The sequence below is a fragment of the Lactuca saligna genome, chromosome 2 (assembly GCF_052625555.1).
Source record: "Lactuca saligna cultivar CGN05327 chromosome 2, ASM5262555v1, whole genome shotgun sequence".
Classification (NCBI taxonomy): domain Eukaryota; kingdom Viridiplantae; phylum Streptophyta; class Magnoliopsida; order Asterales; family Asteraceae; genus Lactuca; species Lactuca saligna.
In genome coordinates this window covers 5,401,948-5,414,811 of record NC_136418.1, presented here as the reverse complement: position 1 = coordinate 5,414,811, position 12,864 = coordinate 5,401,948, and the positions used below count along the sequence as shown (strand labels likewise).

Below are 12,864 nucleotides of genomic sequence, written 5' to 3'. Positions count from 1 at the left end.
TGGGACTCGCCGAGTCAGTCAAGCAGATTGCACAAAAATGATTTTTTTTCAAGAAAGAAGAAAACATATAGCATCAAATAAAATTGAAACCAGACAAAGTTCTAATACCACTGATGGGTTTGAGCCTCAAGAACTTTCCTATGTGCACATGCAAACCCTAATGCTCGGATGTAGGTTTCTCTATTGTACATGCATTCATCCAAGACTTTCTAACCCTAGATCTAATGATAATAATTCGAAATTATAATAACCAAATCAGATCAAGAAGAATACCTTTTGTTGCTTGCTTGAATATCCTTGTCTTTGATGCTTAGAGTCACAAGTGTAACTCCTCTAATGGCTTACAAACACCAACTAGCAAGAGGGTTGTATATGAGAGAGGGAGGAGGCATAGATAATCGGATCTAGGGTTCTTGGAAAAGCAGTGGGCGAAAATTGCATACATAGGGTCCTATTTATACTATGAGCAGCTAGGATTTCAATCAAAACCCTAATGGACAGCTTAAACATTAAGCAGCCCATGGAACCTTTTGGAATAAGGCCATGGATGAAAATATGATGGGCTCCCATCATAATTTCGTTCACCCCTTTGATCCATTGGGTTTCCCAGCCCAAAATTCAACTATCACACATTTAACAGTTTAAGTCCCCTTTTTTCAGTTAATCTCTTTTAATCACCAAATTAATTCCTAATTAATCTATGACTAATATTAATTAAATAATATGATTTCTTTTTTAATATATTATTCTTATAATATATTAATAAACCATAATATCTTCTCTCTCTCCATAAATCACCCTGTCAAGTTGCTATGGTGAAGGCAACCCAAAAGGATCATGCACAACCGGGTCAAGTACTTACCAAATATAGTTACGGGCTTAGACACTAATCCAACAGAAAACCCGTTTACCCACAAATTTATTCTCTCTATCCCTTTTAGATGGAGCATCATAAAGACCAGACAGATACTCGGACCGTAAATGTTCCTGGTTATTTAAAATGAATTGTAAACGATCTACTTCAATACAAGTGTAAGCATCAAACAGATACTGTTGGAAAAGCTGATCCGAGTTAAGAATAAGAGAGTATGTATCCCAACATGCATGAATTTGATAATTATAGTACATGTTTACTGTTAGGCTTCTAAAACTGGTACCTGTATCACCTGTAATTTCAAACGCGGAGACCAATCGTCCTTACTAAACGGGAAAAGCAAAGGATATTGTAACGACATATAACTGGGATGAAGTTTACTCACTCGTTGAGGACAACCAGATTTAGAGTAGACAACAATATCATAGCTGACTGAATTACTATCATCACCGATAACAATACAACCTAAAGTGTCAGGTGTAGGTGAACCGTCTCTACGATCCGGGATGTTACTATACAAACGAACTGCATAAGAATCCATATTCATAACCTTATCCATCTCCTTAGTTGTTTTAAATGTCCTAACATATTCATTGTGATTAGAAAGGGATTCCATTAGAACACGCACAATACCAGCATCGAAATCTCTCCTACCAAGATCATGAACGACCTTTAATCGATTAGAAACCTCAATAGCAGTATCAACAACATACGGCTATGAAAACCTTGGACCTTTAGAGTCATCGGGACATAAAGACCCTATCCAATGACAAACCTGACCTGAAACCTTAAAAACATATGGGGCACGACCACTAATTATATCCTTATCAACAACAACCCCAAAAGATGTCATGGAAAACATACTATTATAACCTCTGATATCATTCAAAAAAACAATGTCTGCATAAAGGTTATAAATTTCAGAAGGAGGTGTTGGTGGAAGAGGAAACACAACAGAACCTTCCTTATAACAATGATTATACTTAGGACAATTGGTTTCATAATGATTTCTAACCCTTTCAACATACCAAAACAGAGCTCCATAAAACCAACAAACACAAACACAATCACCACAGTCATAGTATGTAGGAAGTGCAGCAAAAGCAATAAGTTGGGACCGTTTACTTCTACGCATAGCAGGAGCAGCAGACACAGAGCACTCCCCATACTCAATAATGTTACCTTTACTACCCTTAGGCATATCAACGAACAGGTGAAATGAACAGTATAAAAAAATTCATCGTACCGAAGGAAAACAAATTAAAACCCTAATAGAGGAAATACTAAAAAGCAAAAGAAGAAGAGGCAGAAGAAAATTACTTGGAGAAAAAGAAGAGACAAAATGAAAAAAAGAAGGTCGGTCAAAATAATCAACAAACACCCAATACATGTCACAAGGAAAACACGTAGGAAAATAATATTAGCCAAAGTGGCAGAGAAGACTGCACGTATGAAGACAAAACATTAAAGTAACAAAGGAAAAAAAACAAATAAAATCTATATTTGGGTCAAAGAAAGGAAACATAAAGGAAATACTAGGAGTTGTTGATATATGTTGTTGCCTTGAGTATGTGCTGAGTAGGAGTATCTAGCAGGAATCACTTAGAAAGAGTTCTGTGTCGAGGGATAATCTAGGAGAGATATCTAGATGAGTAAACAGGGAGTCTACTAAGAGAGTAGTCTAATATACGTGAGAGATAGAGTACTTGTGAATTGGAATCCTAGGAGGAGGACTTGGGGTGACTACAGGTTGGTGTGGAAGGTAGTATTGGCCTCGTACTACTAAAAACACTGGATTTGTATGCAACCCAAGTAAGAATCCTTAGGTTACTAAGGAGCATGTAGGGGCGGGAAATCTAGTGTGAGTATGCTCGAGCGAGTCTCTGATGATTTTGTGTTATTTTTCAGAGACATCATGGTGGGTACGCGCCACAACCCCGAGGGCGGTAGTGCCAGTGACGAGGAGATCCGACGGATCATTCATGAGGAGGTGGTCGCAGCTATTCGAGAGGATATACCAGTGATGCTTGGGTCTATTAAGACCACACTGATTGAGACATTTGATGAGCGCTATGTTGTTGTTACTGAGGCTACTGTTGCAGCCACCGCAGCCGTAGCTGCTGCTAGGCCACATAGAGGTGACTCGTTGTTGCTCCGAGAGTTCACAAACATGAAGCCACCAGAGTTTGATGGGATGCAAGATCTGATTGCTACCATGATATGGATCTCTGATATTGAGGGGTGCTTTAATACGTGTTCATGCCCAGATCACTTGAGAGTTCGGTTTGCGCTGAACCAGCTTTGCTTGCGGGCGAAGGACCGGTGGAAGTTTGTGACTACCAGTTTTACTCCTGCAAATCATGTTGCAGTGACATGGGAGAGGTTTACACATCTGTTGTGAGATGAGTATGTTCCCCCGGTAGAGAGGGAACCGTTAGCCCAGGAGTTTATGCCTCTCAAGCAGAAGACAGAAATTGTGACTGAGATCACGAGGATGTTCCATAAAAGGGCGTTGTTTTGCCCTGAGCACATGTCTTTTGAGCAGGCGCTTGTGAGTCGATGTCTGAGCATACTGAGGAGGGATATACGGGAGTTCGTGACGAACTCTTCATACCGGACATTGGCTGAGCTTCCGATCAATGTCAGGCGGAGGGACATTGAGCTAGAGTTACAGACCAGGGAGGAGGGAAAGTCCCAGGGGAGGGACCGGAGACCGGTGCAGTCACATCTAGCGACGAAGCAGGCTCAGATCGCTAATACTAGAGTTAGGGGCCAGAAGGGCCGAACTTGTGGCAAGTACGACAAGAGTCACAAGGGATCATCTCGGGTAGGGATTTGCTACAAATGTGTCAAAGAGGGGCACATGGCGAAGGATTTCCCCAAGGGGTTTGCAGTTTGCTTTCACTACAACAAGTCCGACCATCGGAAGGCCGAGTGCCCTCAGCTCATTTAGGGATCAACCTAGGGTTCCACTCCTGCTTCTTTGCATGCTACTGATAGTCGTTCAGTGAAGGTCGAGGCTCCGAGGGCTCGTGGGAAAGCTTTTCAGCTGACAGCAGAGGAGGTCCGTACAGCACCTGATGTCGTGGTTGGTACGTATTTCCTTATTTATATTATTTTGAGATTTTTTGTGCTTATTCTATGTTGTATATAAGTGCTTTTCTTGTGAATTATGTATCTGCCTTGGTGTTATTTGACTCGGGTGCGATTCGATCCTTCATGTCTTTAGCTTTTAGTCGCCACATCAGAATCCGATGTGAGGCGTTGAGTCAACCTCTGAGGGTTTCTATAGCCGACGAGCATGTGGTTTTCGCTACTAATGTATTCTGAGGATTTGTACTAGAGATTTTTGGTGTTGAGTTCCCGATATACCTGGTACCAATCGCGATGGGTGATGTCTGTGTCATAGTGGGCATGGACTGGTTGAGTCGGCTTGGAGCTATGATCGACTGTGAGCGTCAGATGGTGACCATATGAGACCCTAGTGGGGGAGTGCTTACGGTGTATGGCAAGGGTACCAGATCTGGATCAACTTTCTGCTCTGCTGCCAGGGCAAGACAGATTCTACAGTAGAGATGTATGGTCTTTTTGGCGTACGTGATGGATACACGGGTTTCTACAAAGAGTCCGAGTTCTATCTCTGAGGTTTCGATAGTGTGCGAGTTTCCGAATTTTTTTCCCGAGGAGTTGTCGGGTGTGACTCCCAAGAGGCAGGTGGAGTTCCGGATTGACTTGGTTCCGGGTGTGGCGCCTATTGCTAAGGCACTTTATCGCCTTGCACCACCAGAGATGTAGGAGTTATCCTTACAACTTCAGAAGCTGCTGGGGAATGGTTTCATCAAACTAAGTAGCTTGCCATGGGGAGTACCTATCCTTTTTGTTAAGAAAAAGGATGGTTCACACTGGATGTACATTGGTTACCGGAAGTTGAACAAGCTGACGGTCAAGAACCGTTATCCGCTACCGAGGATCAATGATTTATTCGATCAGTTGCAGGGAGCATCTTAGTTCTCCAAGATTGATTTGAGATCTGGATATCATCATATGAGAGTTTGCAAGGAGAATATCTAGAAGACAGCCTTCAGAACTCGTTATGGATATTACGAGTTTATGGTGATGCCTTTCGGGCTCACCAACGCACCGGCATCGTTCATGGATCTCATGAATCAGGTGTGCAGGCCCATGTTGGATCGATCGGTAATCGTTTTCATCGATGATATTTTGCATTATATCTATGTGATTTATGTTGTGTATTATTCTGAGCTTACTGAGTTAGGACCGGAGGGTCCACCTGAGTTATGGGGTCGGAGAGTTCCACTCAGACACATTGACCGGAGTGTCCTATTGAGTATAGCCATGAGAGGCTAACGAGATGTGTGTGGTATTTTGGGATCCTGGATTTTGTTTTAACAATTAAGAATATGTGTTTTGATAAATTTACATTTTGGGGATTTATGAAATGTATTCATGAGATTCATATGATTTTAAAATGAAAATTTTGTTTGAAAATTTATGGTGTTACACAACCACTACCACAAAACTCTAATGTGTTCAATTAAAAGAACTTTTAGGCCATTCAATTAGAGCCTTAAGTGGCTAAGACAAAGATTTCCATACAGATGAAACCACATGGAAATCGCTTACATAAATAGGGCATACGAAGATGACAGAGATGAAGATTTCCACAAAGTTCACTGTTACATGTCGCGTTTTGATGGAATTTTGAACAACGGCATTGATGAAGCTCATGTCACCGGATATTTACAATCTAGGTTTACTGACACACATCCAGCATACAAACCCACCGACACTACCAACCTTTCTTATCGTCATCGTCGCTCGAGATTTCTCCACCAGATCTCCTGATCACCACCATCTCTCAATTTCTTCACCTCAATTTCTCCGCTAAAGTTTATAAAGTAGGAAGACGAAAGAAAAGGAATGCAGATGGGGTAGGGTAAGTGTTTTTATTTCTTTTTCCTTTTTTAAATAAAAATATAGCCAAAAAAATGTAAAATAAATTAAAAAGAGTAGATAGGTCTTTTTAAGTTGGTCAATGATTGAAATTGAAATCACATGGACCTTCAATGAGTCCAAAAAGATTTAGACTAAACTTGATATTCTATAAACGGGTGCCAAAGATTTGTCTTATAATTGCAATATAAAAGTCCTAATAAGAGTTTCACACTTTCACGTACTACGTTAGGCAAGAACACAACCAAATGCATGCAAATTCACAATTATATTCAATATTTTAATCAAAATTTAAACTATAACTACATATTACATTGAAACTGTCGTAAATTTCACTTCAAAGGTGGAGAGGAACCTAAACTTTATCCACAGCTTGATCAAATTCCCTTTTAACTAATGAGATATGTGCACTTATAAAATATATGATTCCACTTGAGACATCAAAGTTGACCTTATACACATCCTTGCAAAAAATATCATACCTGCAGCAACAAAGTTTAGAAATCAGTAAACTTTTAATGAAAAGTGGTTATTTTCCTCCAAAAGCTCAAATTTTCTTCTCAGGGTTATATCGGTAATTTGACATTACTTGCTCCCTTTGCCTAACGAAAAGTACAACAATTTGCATTTTGGGACTTCCCATGATAGTGTTTTTTTTTAATAAAGGGCATTTTAGGCATTTCATGATTATTCAAATGATTTCCAAAACCAATATGTGGTTACGCAAGATATGAAATAAGGGTGTTCTCTTCTAATGCCAGGAACTTGTTTAACAAGTTGAAACATGATTTACATATTTCACGTTAGTTGATAAAAAAAATGAAATATTTTTGCATAAATTACCATTTAACTGATGGTAGATTAAAAAGAAATAAATAAAACATCATATAATTGGGAACTTTTTGTGGTTTCACCTCTTATACAAAAGTTTCAAACATTTTTCCAATTTAACTATTTTAAAACAATAAAATTCAAAAAATAACCTAACATAAGAGGTTTGAATGGAAAAATTAGTTAAACCTCACAACAAAAAATTACATGTGAAACATCATATATAAGACCAAAAAATAGTCAAATTGGAAAAATATCTCAAACTTTTATGAGAGGTTAAACCTCAAAATTACCCAAAATATAATGGTTTTTCTGTATTTTCCCTAATACAATTTCCAAAAAAAAAAAAAAAACCACTTTGTTGCAGAAACTAATATTTAAAAAAACATTATTAGATAAATAAGCATTTAACTAGTACAAAATACGAAAAGAAAACACAAATGAGATTTTGCATACCTAATGCTTCACAATAAACCAATCATCCCATCATCTTCATTAAATCTTGTGGTCTTAACCTCTTCGAATAACACAGTCCCATTCCTTTTAAAGAATCTTTGGGTGACTATCACAAAGTCGGTGTTTTTGAAGCTTTTGAGGGTGATGGGTGGCGAGAGGCGGCAGGTGGGCGGGAGGTGGTGGTTGGGCTTTTAGGATTTTCGGGTGTCTCAGCTTGAGAAGCCAAATACTCAAGAGCAACCACTATGTCACCGATTAATGGCCTGAAATTTGCTTGTTCTTGAAGACACATGGCGATTATGGCAACCGCGTGGTGCATACAACGGGCGGGAAAGTGGCCTTGGAGTAATGGATCCGCTAATTGGACGAATTTTTTTCGGTCTTTTAAGAATGGGCGTGACTACAAAAATATTTAATTGAAATTAAAAGATATATATTATCAATGAAGGAAATAGCAATGTAGTTTTGTTTATTTGTGTACTAAAACATTGTAGTGTTTTAACTTTTTTTTTCCTATTAAGGCGTTGTGCTTTGAAATTTTTTTGAAATTATAGCATTGTAGTTTTGAATTTTTTTTTAATGAAGACATTATGTTTTGAAAAATGTAAACAATTATAACGGTGAAAATTGATTTGTAAGTTGATGACATTGTTTAAATCGGGTAGAATTGTTTTAAAAATAGGAAGAATTGATTTTTTACCTGTTTATCCACTTAACTAGTATAGGTTTTGATTTTTTTTTTTTTTTTGACGAACTACTAAAAAAACATTTTTCCCATTTACCCAATTTTACAAAAAAAAAAACTATTTATACTTTTATATTGGTATAATAATTTATTTAGTTGTTAAATCAATGAAATCGAGATTGTTCTGTATTTATATTTTGCATATTTTGCACTGAGAACAAAATACGGTAACTAGAAAAATGATTTTTTAAATCACTACAAAAAAATAGTTAAAATATCGAAAGTGAAGTGCTTTTTCTGTATGTTTCCTAATATACAAACTCCAAATAACCCTTTTTCACATAAACCGATTCAAATTCCAAATCCAAATTTCCATTCAAACCCAATAAATAATTAAAAAAAGAAACTTACCCACGAAACCAAATTCTGTTCTCCAGATTTTTTAGTCATATCAATTGCTTTACGCCCAGTAATAAGCTCCAAAAGCACAACACCAAAGCTATATATATCAGACTTTAGGGTAAGTCGACCACTCATTGCATAATCAGGCGCACAATAGCCATAGGTGCCCATTACTCGAGTGGACACGTGTGTGTTGTCACCTACTGGGCCCAATTTAGCAAGCCCAAAATCTGAAAGCTTTGTATTGAAATCATTATCCAACAAAATGTTTGATGATTTTAAATCGCGATAAATTACAGGTGGATTTGCTTTGCAATGGAGGTATTCTAGACCACGTGCTGCACCTACTGCAATCTTTAGTCGCGTGTGCCAATCCAATGGCTCTTGATGAGACTCTAAATCTGCAATAAAAAAAAAATAATAAATCTTCGTTTATTTTTACAATGGAACGTAATTGATGTGATTTGTAATTTTGGATCATCATTATTTATATAAAATAAACAGCGACTTATAAATTCAATTTATAACAGTCCTTGAATGAACAGTCATTTATTATTCGGAATTACGTAAGGGTAAAATGGTCATTTAGACATATTCGGACATTTCATTCTGATAAGCTATATATGGTGTTTCTTTTTGACTTAATGAGAAAAGAATGACTTAATAGAAAAAGTCTAACTTGTTACAAATTTACCCTCATTTATTTTTCCTTCTATTTCCTTATGTGATTATGTCTACTTAAAGGGAAAAAAATCGGGCTTACATCTTAAATAATTGAACTTTATTTTTTCCAGTCAACCCATAAAATTAAAAAGCTTCAAATTTTCTAAATTAATTACCGTTGAAACCTGGTATAACACCTATAAAAAATCAAAACCGTTAATTTGGGAAAAAAAAAAAAAAAAAAAAAAAAAAAAACCTTTAAACCTTTTATGGTTTGATTAGAAAAAAGAGTAAATTACACGAACGATCCCTATGGTTGGGATAATTTGCATGCTTGGTCTCTAACTTATTTTTTTAACTCAGGAGGTCCTTACTATTTGTTTTTGTTACGCACTTGATCCCTACTATTTGTTTTTGTTACGCACTTAGTCCTTGTCTTACCTACAAAAAAAACTATTATTTAAAAAGGAAAAAATGATGGGGTAGGTAAGGTAATGTGAGTGGATAGGGTTGGGGGTGTGTTTATTTAAATAAATTAAAAAATCAAGTGCAAAATAATCTTTTTAAGTAAGACAGGGAGCAAGCGTGTAACAAAAACAAACAATAGGGACCTTCTAAGTTAAAAAAATAAATTAGGGATCAAACGTGTAAATTACCCTAAACCATAGGGACCATTCATCTAATTTTACTCTAGAAAGAATAAAGTAGTAATGGTTAAACCACAAAACTGTCCATTTTTTTAATATTGCTGTATTTGTTATTGATAACAAGACGATTGAATTAAAATTACAAAAAAGGGTCAAACCATTTAAAGTTATCTCAAACTTAAAGTACGCTTATTTTAACAGTAAGGTTTTTATAATCACATTTAATACATTAGTTTCTCAAAGTTTGGTTTTATTTCATAAGTGATTTGGAAAATAAAATAAATATTTTTTTTTTACCAAAAAGATGATTTTCCAAGCTACCCAAAGGCATGTACTCATACACCAGAAGTCTCTGATCTCCATCTGTGCAATAACCAATCAATGTGACAAGATTTGAATGGCGAAGAAGACTCAACATAAGAACCTCCACAATAAATTCCTGATTCCCTTGAAGCCCATTCAAGTTCAGCTGTTTTATGGCAACTATCTGTTCATTAAAAAAAAAAAAAAAAAAAAAAAAAAAAAAAAAACATGTCACAAACTATTGGAAGGATATTAATCACAAGAAAAAAAATAGTAATTCTACTGTTTAGGGAGTGTTTGGATGTGTTTGAATAAAAGTGATTATTTTGGGTGAAAAGTGTACGAGAAATTGTTGTGAGAAAACTGGTTATTGAAACATATATAAAGTTACATAACTTTACATAATTATTGTAATTTAAAGTCGTATTCATCAGATTTTAGTGTCTAGATAAACTGATTAAGATTTTTATCTTTTGATTAATTTGGGTCAAAATAAACAGATTTTGATATTTAAGTAAACAGCAAACTACTCTTAGCTTTAGACCATCTCCGACCATAACACCTTTTTTTGCAAAAAAAAAAATGGTGCAATTAGACTAGAAAGAATATTCCAAGTATATTCTCTTTTTCATAACGTATTTAGATTTTCAGAAGTACCCTTTATTTTTAGTAACTTGTTACAAAATTGTCTTACGACTTTTTGTTACAAAAGCTATATAAATTATATAATTAAGCATGTATCAAACAAATAATTCTTATATAAATAATTACAACGTATTCAATCTTTTTAGATATACTTGAAGCAATTATTAAATTTATTTAAAATGTAACTATATACTAATTAAACTAAAATGAAATATATAAACTTAAACTTGAAACAATTAACACCATTTTTGGTGTTGAAAATGGTGTTGGGTTGGACATGCCCATAAGCAACTAATTATATCAGATTTTAGTTCGCAATAATCATTTTGAACAACCTTTTAATCACTGATTATCTAATTCTCATTCTTCAAGTCAAAAACCCTTTGAAGGTGTTTATGTTGGATACTATAAATCATCTTCATGATAAATTTCTGTTAAACGGAACTGGAATCTAGAGAAATTGAATTATGTCAAAGCATTTGTTTGACTTGGAATGAAATTTCTGAGCGAGAAGAGGGAAGCCGATGAAGAAGAGGGAAGAGGAGTTTGCTTGTGAAATTCTAGAGAATGATGGGGGGATTGATTTCCATTGCTTTTAGAAACGAACGTTAAAATCCACAGATCAAAGGATTTTGTAACACCAACGTAATTCAATTCCTTAGCGATTTGCAACCAAAGGATTGGAATGGAATTGAATTCCTTAGATCTTTCCGATTATAAGTAAAAACAAAATTGTGAAACTAGAAAGCTTTACCTTCCCTGATTCTAATCGACCCTTGTAAACACTTCCAAATCCACCTTCACCAATCAAATTAGCAACCCTGAAGTTCTGTGTAGATGCAGCAAGCTCACGAAATGTAAAGCTTCTTGCCACATTAGCCCTCTGACCACACCACGCTTGACCTTTTCCTCTCATGGAATCCACACATTTCCCATCTACACACCAACAACACAAATTCCAACGAAACCTCATTGTTCAAAAATCAAAACACATTATTTCGATAAATCTCCCAAAATTAGATCTATAAAGTTCGATAATCTTACCACTGACGTCGTTATACGTTCTTCTTCCCTTCCCATTATCTGCAATTGGAAACAAATTGATTAAGAACACAAAAAAAAGGAAGTAAAGTAATCACTAATGCATAACGAGTAATAGCTGATTAGGAATCGTAATAATGATTATGATAAAAAAACGGTCACTAAACCTGGAAACTCATTGGAATCCAAATCGCCATCGCAATTTTTAACATCTTTAGAACGGCATCTTAGGCAAGGAAAGCAACCCATCAATACCAAAATGTAATTCCTTAAACAGATTTACAAATCGGCATATCCACTCAATAATTACACAAAACGAAACGGAAAATGTAAAGCCCTAAATCCAGAGCAAACGGATAAGGATTTTTCTCTCTCTAAACGAAATCAGGAAAACCTTAATGAGAGGAAAAAAAATAAGGAATCTAAGCTAGATCTGATGAATCACCACGGCATTGCACGAAATCTCAACAAACTGAACTACTGTGAAGAAATGGTCGACTACCCACATAAATTTACGAAATTTTCTAGTAAATTAAAGCAAATTGAGACAGAAAAGAACAAAAATCTGAAATAAAAATATTGAGCCGTAAAGTAGTGTGAGTGTTTTTCTTGGGATCTAGCAATGGCGAATGGAATTTGCAGAATTTATATCTGCAAAATTCAGCGGGTGTCCGCTTTTAGCGGCAATTGCCAGTCTCTTCCCTTGCCTCTTTTTCTAGATTTATCGCGGAGTGATTATAATATACGTGTATTCTTTTGAGTTTTGATAGACGCCCTTACAAGTCATGTCTATCACTTTTATAAAAATATAATCAACTTTTTCTAATCAGTTTTTTCGAAAAATAATACAATTTTAACCGATAAAAATATTTTAAAAATTAATTAGGGTTGTCTAAACGATAAAATAAAATATCTTTTTAGCCAACCTCATTTGATAATTTGTAGATTAAATGATTACTTTTATTAAAGAGTCTATTTGCAATTTACAACATGGATTTGGAGATTTTTTTTTATATAATTTTGTCGAAGTTTGTACATTAAAGTTTGGTACTATTTTTGTCGGTGTAAAACCTTGATAACAACTAGTTTCGCCTTGCTATGGGCTTATCAGGAAAGTGGCGCTAGCTTCGGACCAGTTCAATCTAATTAGATACGGTGCTCTTTATTGTCAAGCTCTTCAGCGACTTGGTTAGATGCCAACGACTAGACAAACAACGCCCTTGTTCTAGAACGCCCCCTTTTGAATCCAATGACAAGTTAATCCAGTGACATGGTCTTCGTTTTCTCGGTCAACAGGGTTACGGGATACTCAGCTTGTGATGGTCTTTCTTTTAATGCCAAGT

The 12,864-nt window shown here is 35.7% G+C and overlaps 1 protein-coding gene across 1 annotated transcript; it reads right to left on the bottom strand.

Annotated features, from left to right (window-relative positions):
* Nucleotides 1–6,005: 6,005 nt before the first annotated feature.
* LOC145030611 (putative serine/threonine-protein kinase PBL21) lies at nucleotides 6,006–12,264 on the bottom strand. The gene is made up of 7 exons (XM_078978985.1): nucleotides 11,689–12,264; nucleotides 11,525–11,563; nucleotides 11,235–11,416; nucleotides 9,830–10,019; nucleotides 8,232–8,623; nucleotides 7,136–7,535; nucleotides 6,006–6,330 (listed from the first exon to the last, which is right to left on the bottom strand). Exons 1-6 carry the CDS (start codon nucleotides 11,768–11,770, stop codon nucleotides 7,245–7,247), a joined length of 1,176 nt encoding a protein of 391 aa, XP_078835111.1. The 5' UTR covers nucleotides 11,771–12,264; the 3' UTR covers nucleotides 6,006–6,330; nucleotides 7,136–7,244.
* Nucleotides 12,265–12,864: the final 600 nt, after the last annotated feature.

Excerpts from the sequence above, each read along its gene's own strand:
- LOC145030611 (XM_078978985.1), bottom strand. The coding sequence starts at position 11,770 with ATGGGTTGCTTTCCTTGCCTAAGATGCCGTTCTAAAGATGTTAAAAAT. Across the intron at positions 11,564-11,688 it reads GGATTCCAATGAGTTTCCAG|ATAATGGGAAGGGAAGAAGA; the intron begins GTTTAGTGACCG and ends TTCCAATTGCAG. Across the intron at positions 10,020-11,234 it reads GTCGATTAGAATCAGGGAAG|ATAGTTGCCATAAAACAGCT; the intron begins GTAAAGCTTTCT and ends TTTAATGAACAG.